Here is a 14,566-nt window from a genome sequence, read left to right on the forward strand (position 1 = left end):
AGGCCCACGAATGTAGGTGGCCTTTATAGTAAAATGGAACATCTCATTCAAGCTATCCGCAATCAATCATCGCGTTTTTATTTTGTCGTCTTTGTCTTTATCAATGTCAATTACTTCTCCGTTAGAAGTTTTCTCAGATTTGAGTATCATCAAGACTTTGCTGTTGGTAGTAGCATACGCGGCACAATACTTTATTGTGAGGATGCTCGTTCAAAGCACAACACTGACTAATATAGTGTTTGACGTGGGATGGGGCGAAGTAAAACTAGACGGTAGGCCTAAAAGGAAATTTGATGTTGACTGAATTGACCAGTATAATACTAGCGTGGTCAATGGATTACATATTGCCCGCTTGAGCCTACAAAGGGAAATGTGCTCCGCCGCAGCAACTGAGGTTAGTCAAAGACAGATTATAAATGAAGAAGTGTATGGAGGATACAGCAAGAGAGGCACTTATAGATAGTAATATTATAATACTTGACAAGTTGGATGAGATAATTGCTTATGTATGCTATTCCAGATTCGCTCAGGCTCCTCTTGAAGACTTTAGTTTCGTCATTATTTGGCCTAACTTCCAGACAGCACAATTCAACACCTGGTTCGTTTCGCAACTTGCCAACATATACCTAATCCTGTCTCACATTCTCCATTTATTACAATCGAATTAATTAGTAAACTACCGGTTACGCGTTTGGCAAATTGTGGGAAGATGGACCTTTTAATTAAATAAAAGTTCAAAGCCATGGAGTGTAACTACATCTAAAGCCCTTACCCAATACCACCGATCGGGTAATACCACAGCTCGAATTGCTACAAAGCCAGTACTCTTGAATTCAGGAATATTCAGCAAAAGATTGGACCTCAGAGAGAGGTGTCTCCAGCAGATACCCAGGAGCCATCAGTATAAGTTAAGCTGGCGAAGTCCAACAGTGGCGACATCCAAATAAGCTTAGACTTGCCTCCAATAGAAACCATCTCATATGACGTTGTAATCTACGTTTATTGTGCGTTTGTTATATCCATTGAATGGAAGTTGTACCTTATTGAAGTATGCAGACACGGCGTCGCTTTGGTATGATGGCGTCGGGAAGACGTTGCCAAAGCCTTCGCCAATTACATACTCTGAGTGTGCCGTAACCTCATCGAAAACCACTTATGGTAGGGAATATTTGCCTGAGGGGAGCTGCCATTCATTCCTGCCTACGGACATAGCGTATTGACCTGAGTTTGGATCGAGCTCAACAAAAAGCCCGCGTCCGAGCCCTTGTAATACGCTGCTTCACCAACGCCATATTCACAAGAGGGCACGACAGTCGATCTCCGCAGAGCTAGCTTCATAAGCTGAACGCATTGGCGCATCATAAATGAATCCGGATAGAAAAGCTCAGCGATCTCATGAAATATCGATATGACATTCGTGGGTTCCAAAACAGCACACTGTTGGGTCTTATTTCTTTGCTTCCGCTAAATTGCCAATCAACGTAGTATGTATAGGTTCATCTCATATTCCATTATTCACTAATCATTGTATGTATATGTAACGGTTATTCTATGATCCAGTCGGCATCGATAGCACCGCCTTGGTTGGTACAATACTTGCACTTGACCACTTAGATGTGACGGTTTTGAGCTGAGTGTAAAAGTTCACTCCTGGTTTCCCGTAAAAAGTACTGGCCCCCCCTCCAGCTACGCTCTTCTTATTTCCTGTGAATGAGAACATTGGAAGAGGCACCGGGATTGGCACGTTTATGCCCAGCTGGCCTGCTTCAATGTTGCGCCGGAATTTCTCTGCAACTGCGCCTGAGGAAGTAAAAATAGCAGCACCATTCCCGTAGTCATTCCCGTTAATGAGATCAATACCTGCCTCAAGAGTGTCAACATTGACACATACTAGTACCGGGCCGAATATCTCTTCTTTATAGCATTGCATAGATTGCCTGACGTCGGTGATTATCGTTGGAGCAACCCAGTTGCCATTCGGATACTTCTCTGGCTTATAACCACGACCGTCAAGAAGGATATGAGCACCTTCGACTTGGGCACTCGCAATTAGTGATTCAATCCTCGCTTTGCTCTCGGGTGTAACAACAGGACCAAGATCAGCACCATGCTCAAAGCCCGCATCAACTCGTAGAGTTTTCGCTTTCTGAACGAGTTCATCAAGCCACTGTCGGCTCTCCCCCACAAATACTGCTACGGACAGTGCCATACAACGCTGTCCTGCAGCTCCAAAGGCAGCACTGACAATGGCATCCAGAGCCGCTTCTTTGTCACAATCGGGCATGATCAATGCGTGATTCTTTGCGCCCAAGTTTGCCTGCACCCTCTTCCCAGTTGCGGAGCCACGTGTGAAGATGTACTCTCCAGCTTTGTTGCTTCCAACAAAACTAATGGCTTTGATAACGGGAGAATCGATGAGAAAATTAACGGTATCATGTGTGCCATGTACCACGTTGATAACGCCCTTTGGAAACCCGGCTTTTTCGGCCAATTCAGCAAGAATCATCGCAGCGCCGGGATCTCTCTCAGAAGGCTTTAGCACCATTGTATTTCCAGTAATAGTAGCAATCGGTATGCACGAAAGAGGTATCATTGCAGGAAAATCTTTACGCGATATTTGTTAGAATCATACTGGGTGTTGGATGAGAAGTAGAAGAACATACTGAATGGGCAGATTGCGGCGATAACACCAAGAGGTTCCCTGTAGGTCCTGGTCTCCATGTCCTTGGCGACCTCCAGAATTTCTCCCTTCATATACTCGGGGCCGGCGCATGCGGCTTCTGCAACCTGCAGCCCGCGCAGCACATCGCCTCGCGCATCTGCAAATGTTTTGCCCTGCTCCAAGGTAATGGAAGCAGCGAGTCTATCCCAGTTCTCTTTGATCAAACTGACATAACGAAACATGATCTGCTGTCGGGCAATTATCGAGGTTTTGCTCCAGGAGCTGAAGGCATTCTGCGCCGATTCAATTGCGAGCTGTAATTCGTCACTGGTCATCATCGGTACTCTAGTAACCAAGTTATTTGTCGCAGGATCATGGACAAGGATGAAATTCTTTGATTGAGACAGTCGGAATTCATTGTCGATAAAGTATGGCGTGTCCTTTGGGTCGGATATTTTTTCATGAGTTTGAGGAAAATGGGTAGAGGTTGAGCCTAGCAAGCTCGCCGCGGTTGGGTTTGAGTCTTGTGTCATTTTCAATTCGCTTAAAAAGTAATGTTGATACCCGTTTCAGGATGCGAGGGTCGCACAATTATAAGCAGGGCTTGAGATTCTTATTGAGGGAGGCTGATTGTGTTTTATTAAAGATTGAAGATATTCCCATCATTCACCCCCGCAGTAGTAGATGAGCCCAATCTGCGGAGATGCCCAAATAACTATTGGGAGTTCCCAACTCCCGTGTGGGGAATAAGGCACACATGCTGGTTTGGTAAGCACCATCACCGATCAAAGGGACCTGAGCTGAGAAATTAAGACACGAATGCTCTAATCTAGACATCTCATCATGGCGCTTTTTGATCTGAAACCGGCGCAAGGAATCGATGATGCGGCTTGGAAAATTCTCACCTTTCCAGCGTACCATTCAAGCACCAGGTATTTTGCTACTGTGCAAAGAGACGACTGTCAGAGTTGCTAAAGGAGTATGATGACGTTGAACAAATATCGGAATTCTCGCGCCGGAAAATGTGAAAGGTACAGTAGCATCGATCAACAACAGTGTTAAGAATAGCCCGATAGATCGGTACAGTTTCTTTTGTCGATCTCTCTACTCCGTATGTAGAAGGCTATTCTAACCACCCACTCCACCCGTTTTCCCCCAGCTACCAGGGTAAATTTATTATTAGTACTTCTCTTCAGTAGCTTTGGAGTCGGAATTTTTCTTTAAAGATGGTATGAGACTTTATTAAATTGGAATCAAATGCTATGTAGTCGCCGCACATCAATGGAGGATGCTGAGAGTGTGCGGAGAAATTAGCTGCTTTTATTTGCGTTTGTGTATCCAGTAAGTCTACTGCCGTACATTGAGGTTGCTCATCTGGAAATCGACTCGTTCTCCCACTTAATTGCCTCGATAGAGATGCTGACTTGGCACTGACATTGGGTGAACGAAGAACACCAAGAACAGCCTAGGGTATAAAAGCCTAAACATGCCAAGCTATATAGCAACACCTTATGCACACGCAAATACCTAATTATTATAGCCGCTCAAAGGGCAATCTGGTTTAAATAAATAATGGACTTATTTTTAGCTTTTGTGTGAATAGTCATATTGCGATCTCTGTTGCTTGAGCATCCCCTTAAGCTAACTGGAATTTTAGAGCACTCTAGTTATATCGCTTGAGATGCCATTGCTGTAGCAGTCCGCTCCGTCCACCTGTTGTGATTCGGAAATAAATGAGTTTGCAAACTCCGTCTGGCCTGAGGCTTCATCCTCTATCATGACAGATAAGAGCTTGTTTTACTAGATTTATTTTCTATAGGTACTCACAGCTCAGCACTAGCATATTAACTTTCTATATACGATCGAGACGCGAAGAGCGATCAACAAGTAAATAATATTGCGCAGAAAGAGAATATGGAAATAGTAAGAATTAGATAAGCACTAATCAGGAGCGTTGCTGAATATATTACTTTGTACACATCGAATTGTCTTAGGTTGCAGCCACAAAACTTTATATCCTGGAATCCAGATTAATCTTACACCGCATTGCTTTCTCCTTTTGACTAAATGCTCACATCTCCATAATACCCAGACTTACCAGATTTATATAAGAATATGAAGGAGTTCTTCCAGTTCCTTATCATATTTCCCTTCCGTGTAGCCGCAGAACTATCAATCTATGTCAACTACTGAAACAAAAACACAAGTTATATATCCAGCATGTCAGGCAAAGGGTACCTCGAACAAACCAATTTGCATACGGAGGCAAAATGGAGATCGGCACTCTTAACATATCCCGGAAACCTACAGGAGGCTTTGCGAGAGGCTCAGAAGGATTCTAAAAAGACCTTATTCGGTGTTGCACAGGGGGTTCCGAGCCCATTTTTAACGAAAGTCTATGCTTCTACCCGACCAGACTTTGTATGGTTTGATGTTGAACATGGCATGTTTGACCGTTTGGTGCTCCATGAGTATGGCATCCTATGGACTAGATCCAATTTCCCCTTTCATCGACCGGATTAGCTAACTACCATAGCGTCATTCATGCAGCCCAGCACCACTCTGAGGGTCAGACGATGGCCATTGTCAGAGTGCCAAAAGAAGATGAGATTTCTTTAACTACGGCATTGGACGCGGGCGCTGCTGGCATCATCATTCCACACTGTGAAAGCAAAGAAGAGGTTGAAGAATTCATGAAGAAAATTTACTACCGTGAGTACGATGGATTCAAAATAACAGAAACAGAAAAAGAGACTTTGGCTTACCATTAACGGCATAATTAGCTCCTCTTGGTGGTCGTTCATTCAGCCCATGGGTTTTCACTCCCGGTATCTCAGACGCGTCTTTATATGCGAATGATGCGTTCAATATGAAAACCTCGAACAAACATGTCGCCGTTATCGCACAAATAGAGAGCGTCAAAGGTATCGCAAATGTGGATGAGATTGCATCCATACCCGGAGTCTCAGCACTGATGTTCGGGCCTGGAGACTTCATGGCAGATGCGGGACTGGAGTTAACTTTGGGACAACCTCACCCTACTCTAGCGGCTGCCATGGAAAGCATGTCCAAAGCTAGCAAAAAACATAATGTTCCTCTCTTCGGGTATGTTCATCTTTTCTCCATACATAAGATTATTCATGCTCAAACTAATATGGTATATGATATAGCGCAGCTATGAATCTCGATATGATCCCAATGTTGATAGAATCTGGTCATAGAGCTATTATGGTCATGCTAGACGTATGGGGTATTGCTAATACGGTAAAAGCGAACCTAGAAAAGGCAAAAGGATTCCTTTCGACTTGAAAAGCCATTTAGCTAGGAACTCTACACTAAAAGTATTATGTGTTGAGGAACGCAGACATCTTTGCTTTTCTAATAATATACATCTACAGTATAGAAGACGATAGAAGATTATTATGATCATGGTTTTTATTGTCTTCCATGCTTTTATTTTTAACTCTGAGTCCCTTCAACGCGTGAATTTCCTGATGCGATGATGAAATGTCTGCAAGCAGCGCTGTGTTTTGTTACCGATATAAATGAAATAAAGCTGGCATGCTATAAGACAGATAGGGTGTTGAATATACTTAGAAGTGCATTCTATACGTTGTCTGAGAGCCAAAACTAAAGATTAAAACTCTCAGAAGAAATGTAAGAAGCCAGTATGGCTTCGGCATATAAGAAATCATGCATTCGAGATATCCATACTGGGGCATCCAAGCGATTTCCGAAAGCTTCAGGATTTCTCCCCGGAATATGTGCCTGCAAGTTTTACTGCCAATGCCAGGAACTCACTCTCGAGGGCAACCGATGCAGCACCTGGGACTTTCCCAGCATGCATTGTACCGACATTTCCCAGCACTGCAACTGCTACATCTGTTTCCTCATTCCAGAACATACTTCCATTGAACCCCAAAGTACTTCCGTTGTGTCCAAACCATGCATTACCATCGGCGGTCCGCATCTTGAAGATCCCATGGCCTACCCATACTTTCTCTGTTATCGGTATGAGATCCATCATGAGTTTCAGCGAAGATGATGACAAGATTTTCGCATTTCGAATAGCAAGTGCCAGAGTGCAAAGATCTTTTGGATGCGATAAGTTGCCGCCGGCGACCCATTCCGTCGACATGTTGGATTTGCTTGCGTCTAGGAGATCCGGGCGAGATTTAGGATATGTGAAAGCAGGGCAGACACCAGCTGTCGATAAGAACGTAGGGGTCACCCAGTGGTATCTATTGGGCATTTGACCCGCTTGGGGCGATTCAAACCCCTCGAGGTAGGTATAGTTCAAACCCAGAGGTTCGAGTACTCGCGAGCGAATCAGACTTGCAGCTTTGACGCTTGAATGCCCAACTGATGCATGATTTTCGAGGGACACTGTTTCTGAGGAAATAAATTCCGCAACCAGACCTAGGAAGGTAAAGTTGGTGTTTGAGTAAGAGTATTTACCCGGGGTTGGCTGGGGATTCGGCGCTTGAAGATTCGGATCACTCTCATAACGGATATAGTCCAAAGTTTCCGTGCTTGTCCAAATCTTATCAGGATCAAGATCTGACCCACGGCCCTGCCGGATCCATTGGGGATCATCTTCCCAGCTTGGGATGCCAGAAGTATGGCTAAGGAGCTGGCCGATCGTAGCTCCGGAAGCATGAGGAATCCCCCGAAGAATTTCGGCAGAGACATACTGTTGAAGAGTATCATCAATGCTGAGTCGCCTTTCTTCAATGAGCTGCAAAATGACCACACTCATGAAGACTTTTGTGATGCTTCCAATTCCAGAGACGTGTTCCAAAGTAAACGGGGTTTTGGTTTCCACATTCGCCAGCCCTGCCGTTCCTGACCAGAGAAGCCCCTCCGAGGATGCGACCGCAGCCGTTATACCAGGAACGCCAATCTCAACGCCATCTTGAAGGCATTTCTGCAATGCACCTTGCAAGAAATCTTTCGTATTATTATGTTGCTCAGACATTGAACGAAGTTTTCGACAATGAACAGTTTCAATTATGCGGCATAAGACGTTTGCAGGAACCTCACGACGCTGATGAGTCAAATTAGAATGTTTATAAGGCCAGTGCTTATTAGTCACAGCACGTCGTGCACCGCCTACACGTGATCAATCATTCCGCCATCGGCACTGATTGCAAAGAGAAATGACTGCAACATTTGTGTTTGTGCCCATACGGTTTGTAGGGAATGAGTAATAATTTCCTGCTGATATTTGTAGCTTTGTGTTGAAAGAATGGGGATTAAGACATCAAATATTGGGAAAGCCCCGCCGGCCATTACTAAACAACGCGCGGCCTGAGTGGCAATGGTAGCATTAAAGGCTTTCCGACAGGCAGACCAAAATCTGAGAGTGCCGATTACCTTGTATTTAACCTTACTGAATTTAATACATGAAAAGCTTGGCGATGTGTTCTGCAGATCTTTGATGGTGACTAATGACATAGGCCTATGTCCTTCAAATGTCTCATATCATCAGGTGACTTCGATGTGAACAAGAGACAATGCGGCTGATGGAGCGTTTTAGCAGCGCACGACAGCGAGAACAATAACAATATCGAATCGCAATCGATTCATATGTTATTTTAATCTTTTCTGCAAAATGGCTTGACTGATTGGTTTTAAATAAAACATCAACGGCCCATATAATTTTTGTACCTCGTATTAATATGGTTCATGGGTCAAGGCCATTTCCCCGTTGGATAAACGTATCGCAAGATAAAGCTCCTTCTACGGCAGGAGGATAAATCTCAAAGCAATTACTCAACTTAGAACTCCCAATAGACCTACACTGGATAAGCCGTAAAAGGACCGAGTTGCCGAGAATCTTCAAGCTCCTTCTTCTTTGGGGATTCTTCGTATTAGTGCTAGCCCCAGATCCGTCGTTCACGGCAAAGACGGCAAGCCTTTAATAGCGTTTGATAGCATCACGACACGAATCGTATGGTGGATTAAATATTCAGAGACGTCTCGACCTAATATATTTGATGTTTCCAGATTGGGAATCTTCTGGATTCCCAACGTAGACCGCATCGTGAAATATCGTGCGAATGAATAATGTCACACTCGCCTTCCTCGAAGGTTTTAGATCGGTCCACCTACTCCGTATCCTCTGTTGACTTAGAAGTGTTCATATAATCCCAATTATCTATATAAGAATGGTCTTTCCATGTATCTTGGAAAACAAAGAATTAGCCTGCATTAGCCATCTTCTGCATTACAATCTTCAAGTCAACTCCACAAGACAAAGAAATCAAAATGTTGTTCACGGCGGCTATACAGCTGGCAATGACAGGCTTAGCCTTGGCTGTTTCCAACCCTTCAGGCCAAAAGGTGACCAGTTCGTCAGCTTTCAGCAGCGGAGCCGGCAATAACAACAATGCCAATATTTATGACGGCACTGGAAATGCTGGATCAGACACATACAGTAAGTCCCCAAATGCACATTGCGTCCAATGTGTAATCGTGCTTTCACCATACATGTTCTCTAACAATCGTAGGGTGCTATTATGGCGGCTGGGAGAGCTTCCCCCCCGTGTCTGAATGGATTGAATTTGACGCCATGTGGAACTACTCAAAGAATGCCATGGCCGAATCTTGTGCCGACCTCGGCATAGGATCTTGCTCGAATGGCGCTGGTGCTTTTGGAGCTGGCAACAGCGGAGAGCAAACTGGCTTGATCTGGAATGCTATCCAGCAAGTTGCCCAGACTTCTTTAGTTGATCATCGATTCATTCTCGCTACAATTTTACAAGAAGTAAGCTTTCAAATTCCAACCATCAGACTGTTATTGCATGTGTGTGTATTCTGACATTTACAAAGTCCATCGGTTGTGTCAACGTCTGCCCGACTAACAACCCAGATCCCTCCCAGCCAGATAACCCGGGCTTGATGCAGTCTGATGGCGGAGTGACATTTGTTGGCAATTCGGCCAGCAACTCGGCTCAACAATCTAGTATTACCCAGATGGTCATTGATGGTACACAAGGAACTGCCTTAGGTGATGGACTGGTTCAGTGCATTAACCAATACGGCAACATCTATGAGGTAAGTCAAAGAGAGTGAGATTAGTTCGGAGAAGCTGGCTGACACTTCGTCTTTTACCTAGGCGGCTCGTTGTTATAATTCCGGTTCAGTTAACGCTGGGAACTTGAATGATGGCCAAGGAGCTACGGCATCCTACGTCAATGATATTGCCAACCGCATGACTGGCTGGCTTTACTCTAACTCTAAGTTCAACCAATGTTAATTGAGCGGCAACATCAATATGTTTTACCATTCAAGTATATAACTTACGGCTATTAGCATGTATATTCATTAAGAAAAGAAATCTGATCTACCTGGTAATTCTCCTAGGCCTGCGTTTAACATTTGTCCCACTGCGCATGTCTGCATTTAAGTGCTCCCTATGTCTTTTCCTCTTTTTATGATGCCTATGGACCTTTCCAAGTTTGGGTAAATAGTGATCACTTTCAGATTGAACTCCAAATATTGTATGTAGGGTAATGCTTCCGGTACGTAGGTGAATGGACGGTAGCGACACATTGGGGAAATGGTGGGGTATCTACTGCCCCTGATGCGTGGGGTGTCGGCCGGGATGGAAAGTGAGAGATGGAGTAAAGACAAAGATTTCAATGCTCTGTAGATATAGCCATGAGTATATAGTTCAATTTTTTCTTTAGGTATAGACATGAACAAAACTGTGCAAACGATAACCTGGTAGAGCCTATGAGGCTCTAATGATATGCTTATGTAGATATACTACCTCTTATGTCCGCAAACATGTACGGATTGCGTTCGAAAGGATCGCCTCGTAAGCGACAGTCATCCCACGAATCCATACCCCGGCACAAACGTCGTATTTATGGAGACACTGGAATAACATTTCTTGGCGTGAGAATATTCTCCGTTAGCAATTGATCCTTAGTATTCCTCATAAAGCGAACGATCCTTTAGTAGTCGGAGGAGATGTGTACTCGTAGCGTGTAGTCCGCGTCACGCGACCACAGCCATGTCCGTCTCTCGCATTAACGCAGCATTCTGCGTCCTTTGGATTCTCCTCTTCATATTTTCCGCAATTTTCTCATACGATGACCCGTCATCCATCTTTTTCAATGCCGATAGAGCCTACGAACAGCGCTTTTCCAGTGTGAGAGCGGCTGAGGCGGACGCATACATTCGCAATCTACCCGCGAGAGTCATACCGATCAAACCTGTCGACAAGCTGCTCTGCATCGGCATTCCCAGCATTAATCGCACGACCGAGTCGTTCCTTTCCTCCACGATTGCTACATTGTCCGATACGCTCACGCCAGAAGAGCGTGCGTCTATCCGTATCGTGGTGTTACTGGCCGATAAATCGCCCTCGGAGCACTTTGCCTATGGACAGAATTGGCTCGAGCCGCTTGTTGACGAGGTTCTCCTCTATGGCGAGCCGCCTCAAGGAAGCACCAAGTATCGCCGTATACCGCTCGATCTGAAAGAGGGGAATATTCGTGGTGATGGCCGGGTTGAGAACATGAGACTTGACCACTCAGCGCTAGTCGAAGCGTGCAGAGAGCAAGAATACCCATACTTTGCGCTGGTGGAAGACGACATTGTTACCACTAGGGACTGGTTTCCTCGATTCATAAAAGGGCTGACATACGTCGAGCAAAAGACCAAAGAGACTACGAGAGAATGGATATACCTGCGATTGTTTTACTCGGAAATATTAATGGGATGGAACAATGAGGAATGGTTAGGCTATTCCAAAATCATCTGCCTGGTATACACCGCCGTGCTGGCTGCGTTTCTGGTTGGGCGGAAATACGTACGCGTCGGCGCTTCGAGCGGCGTTTCACCGCACGCGCAGCGTTACCTTGCGGCGCTCGTCTTTGGTCTTTGGTTGCCGGCTCTTATTGCTCTGTACTTCCTTTCTGGTCGTCTATTCACCGGCAGATTGAGCCCCTTCAGCTTGAGCACATTGCATGGAGCACGCGAGATGCCACACTACGGGTGCTGTGCTCAGGGACTTGTCCTTCCCCAGCGACACCTGGAGGGTTTCCAAGCCCTGCTTAGAGATCCGCCATACGACTTCCCGGGAGACATGATATTGGAAGACTATGCAGAAGCTCGTGGCCTTGTCAAGTGGGCGCTGGAGCCAAGTGTGTTCCAGCATGTTGGGTTCAAGGAATCTTCCGATGGAACCCGTAGGGCTGAAGTTTGGAACTTTGGATTTGAAAGGCAATATAGGATCTAATCGTGGGAACAAGTTTGTGCATTAAAGTAAGCAAAACAGTATATGGCATAATATATTTCTCGGTCATAGCAAGAATATGTCATTCGCACCATCCATCTCCCCCATGACTCCCTGGACATCCACACGGCGACCTAAGAGATCTTGTTTCTCTCGTACACGCATCATTAGTATCAGGATAAGCCTGTGGTCAGTCAAACTTTCCCCCTTGTCACCAATTGAAGTATCCATATACTCTCCGGTAGCATGGCTGCGCTCTCGTGCAGAGCCACTCATGGCCGACGCCATTTCATCCATGAATTCCGAAATCCAGTCCGCATAAATTTCGTCCGTTGTCTCAATTCCTGCGATAAAGATGGGCAAAGGCCATAGCATTGAGCGAGGTACCTTCATTAGAGACGCCAACCGGCTCTTGCGGTGTATCTGTCGAAGTTGTAAAGCAATCTTCAGTATACCGCTGGTTGCCATTGCGGCAGTCGAATCACTACGAATATCTGGGTACAAAAATCGTGACCATAAAACTTTGGCAGATAGAAATGCTGCATAGCAAGATAACCACTGCAACGAGGCTCGATCGATGTCTCGTGATATACTTGCAGGCAGAAGTGGATGCGGAGATAGACTACCGTTGGCAGTGTGATTACGGGAACCTCTGTTGACAATGTTTTTTCCCAGGCTTGTGGCAACGTGACGGAGTGCATTTGCTGCAGGATTAGTCGCTATTGCAAGATCAAATTCTGTATCCATGCGCCGTATATCGAGGTTGATAGCGGTCTCTTTGGCTTCTGCGAGCTCACGGTGTTCCGAGAGACTGGAGTTTTGTTCTAATACATGTTTCCACGAGCGATACTGAAGCATATTAGAAATGAGGCAAAATGTTTCATGCGTTCGAACTGATACAGGCACTTTTTTCTCGTCCTGAACTAGCTCGTCAGCAGGATAAGTTTGGCCAAAAATCTCTGACAGGTATGAATGCGAATGCGATAGAATGTATTTATAACTGGGATGGCGTATGAGCGCGTGTAGCAACGTAGTCATGGCGGTGCTTTCTCCACTGTTGCTGGATGATAATGGTGAGGAGAATATCCTTAGGCGGACATCGATGTAGCAGAGCCATAAGAGAAATTTGCATGCCAAGGCAGAGAGAGACGTATTATCTAGATGACACGCTAGGTGCTCTTTTAAATTGTCCAACCGCCTGAGAATCGAAGTAGCGTCGCCATTCAGAACGTCGCATCTGCAGAGAAACAACACAGACGATATTGTGATTTCAGCTTTTGATGAAATGACACATTGGCCGGTCGGTGCAGCTGAGCTAGGCTCCAAGAAGTGGTCATTTGAGTCAGTACAGCATGATAAACGCCCAAGGCCTTGAATCGCTTGAGCATAGTAAATTTTCCACGATTCGTCGTGGGATGTAGAGGTTGCTGCTAAGTGTTTTGCAGCCCAAGCCAGGACCGCAAACCGGAATGGAGAATGGGGACTACAATGATCACTCTGAATGTAGTCTAGGACAAATCTTAGATAGTTTCCTTTACCGTCCTCTTTGAGAGAGTAGCCACAGCTGGCAATCCACCGCTCGAAATGAGTCAGATAAGCAGTGTCTTTATTGACGTGTGGCAGGGGCATTTCCTCTAGCTGCGGTGGGAAGCCTGTTACTTTGGCACGCTTCTTTCCGTAGGGTGCTGGCTCTTCCATCGGCTGTATCCGGCGACTGCCTTCTCCGATATCGTCAAGCTGGTATTCTAGCCCGTCCATGGAAAATGTGGAATCTGGCCAGCTGGGAAACTCAATGTCTTTGTCAAAGAATGACTCGAAAGAAAAGTTAAAATCCGAGATATCTGAGATCTGGAAGCTGTTCAATCCAACAATATCTCCCTCTGGCCGTTGGCTGTCGAGGCTCGTGATATCATGTGTGGATGACGTTGTCTGCTCAGAGTTCCATTTGGATAGCCGTGTATTGGATTCGGACTGCCATTTATCTTCCAGATCTGTATACACCATGGCAGCTATGTCCGGGGATTGGTGTTCTCCTATGTCCAACTCTGTCGCGCATGTTTGCTGATGGTCACTGACATCCCCAGCAACATCCGGCTTCGTCTTGGGATGTGATGCTAAGTGAAGCGTCTTAGGGGCCTGCTGCCTTGGATTGTCCAGGGATGTGCCTAAAGAGATTCTCATATTGCTATCAAACGATGAAATACAGGCTGCTTTTAGTCGGACGCAGTTTTGACACGGATTGCCTCCCGAGCAGCGGACTTTTCGCTTCCTGCAGGTCATGCATCCTGCTCCGTGATTAGTTGATCATGTCCACTGTCCTACAATATGCCCATTTCAATACGGCTGTTGATCCCCGCCGAGGATTGCTTGCTTACCATGAAAGCTTCTGCGTTGTGTGCGATCCATTGTTGAAACGATTACTCAGGCATCTAATCAATTGGATGGGATCAATAAGAGACGGATGTAAACTCAGCCGCGACTCAAAGGAAGATTGTTGGTGGCCTGTTCAAATTAGCGCGCGGTGAACAAATATAGGCTATATATGAAGACGCCACTGTGATACCAGGTCCCCTCAGCAGTGCGGTATTGGAGCTATCTACTGTGGGTTCAAAGGTCACATGTGGCGATAGTGAGTACAGGTTAAAAAATCCCAA

At 45.5% G+C, this 14,566-nt stretch overlaps 6 protein-coding genes across 6 annotated transcripts; 3 read left to right on the forward strand and 3 right to left on the reverse strand.

Moving 5' to 3' along the window:
- Nucleotides 1-1,549: 1,549 nt before the first annotated feature.
- M431DRAFT_9789 (hypothetical protein) lies at nucleotides 1,550-3,195 on the reverse strand (the record flags this gene model as incomplete). The annotated part of the gene is made up of 2 exons (XM_024924973.1): nucleotides 1,550-2,604; nucleotides 2,664-3,195. 2 exons carry the CDS (start codon nucleotides 3,193-3,195, stop codon nucleotides 1,550-1,552), a joined length of 1,587 nt encoding a protein of 528 aa, XP_024769641.1.
- A 1,687-nt stretch (nucleotides 3,196-4,882) lies between these two features.
- Nucleotides 4,883-5,971, forward strand: M431DRAFT_96776 (hypothetical protein; the record flags this gene model as incomplete). The annotated part of the gene is made up of 4 exons (XM_024924861.1): nucleotides 4,883-5,133; nucleotides 5,199-5,374; nucleotides 5,446-5,767; nucleotides 5,833-5,971. The coding sequence occupies 4 exons, from the start codon at nucleotides 4,883-4,885 to the stop codon at nucleotides 5,969-5,971; spliced, it is 888 nt and encodes a 295-aa protein (XP_024769642.1).
- Nucleotides 5,972-6,111: 140 nt separating this feature from the next.
- M431DRAFT_512708 (hypothetical protein) lies at nucleotides 6,112-7,737 on the reverse strand. The gene has a single exon (XM_024919890.1). It carries the CDS (start codon nucleotides 7,638-7,640, stop codon nucleotides 6,405-6,407), a length of 1,236 nt encoding a protein of 411 aa, XP_024769643.1. The 5' UTR covers nucleotides 7,641-7,737; the 3' UTR covers nucleotides 6,112-6,404.
- A 1,195-nt stretch (nucleotides 7,738-8,932) lies between these two features.
- M431DRAFT_499980 (hypothetical protein) lies at nucleotides 8,933-9,923 on the forward strand (the record flags this gene model as incomplete). Its single annotated transcript, XM_024917869.1, has 4 exons — nucleotides 8,933-9,101; nucleotides 9,175-9,431; nucleotides 9,497-9,721; nucleotides 9,783-9,923. The coding sequence occupies 4 exons, from the start codon at nucleotides 8,933-8,935 to the stop codon at nucleotides 9,921-9,923; spliced, it is 792 nt and encodes a 263-aa protein (XP_024769644.1).
- Nucleotides 9,924-10,685: 762 nt separating this feature from the next.
- On the forward strand, nucleotides 10,686-11,915 carry M431DRAFT_96453 (hypothetical protein; the record flags this gene model as incomplete). Its single annotated transcript, XM_024924823.1, has 1 exon — nucleotides 10,686-11,915. The coding sequence occupies one exon, from the start codon at nucleotides 10,686-10,688 to the stop codon at nucleotides 11,913-11,915; it is 1,230 nt and encodes a 409-aa protein (XP_024769645.1).
- A 63-nt stretch (nucleotides 11,916-11,978) lies between these two features.
- Nucleotides 11,979-14,318, reverse strand: M431DRAFT_499982 (hypothetical protein; the record flags this gene model as incomplete). Its single annotated transcript, XM_024917870.1, has 2 exons — nucleotides 11,979-14,197; nucleotides 14,288-14,318. The coding sequence occupies 2 exons, from the start codon at nucleotides 14,316-14,318 to the stop codon at nucleotides 11,979-11,981; spliced, it is 2,250 nt and encodes a 749-aa protein (XP_024769646.1).
- Between the last annotated feature and the right edge of the window lie 248 nt (nucleotides 14,319-14,566).

The sequence above is a fragment of the Trichoderma harzianum genome, assembly GCF_003025095.1.
Source record: "Trichoderma harzianum CBS 226.95 unplaced genomic scaffold M431scaffold_16, whole genome shotgun sequence".
Taxonomy (NCBI): Eukaryota; Fungi; Ascomycota; class Sordariomycetes; order Hypocreales; family Hypocreaceae; genus Trichoderma; species Trichoderma harzianum.

Excerpts from the sequence above, each read along its gene's own strand:
- M431DRAFT_512708 (XM_024919890.1), bottom strand. The coding sequence starts at position 7,640 with ATGTCTGAGCAACATAATAATACGAAAGATTTCTTGCAAGGTGCATTG.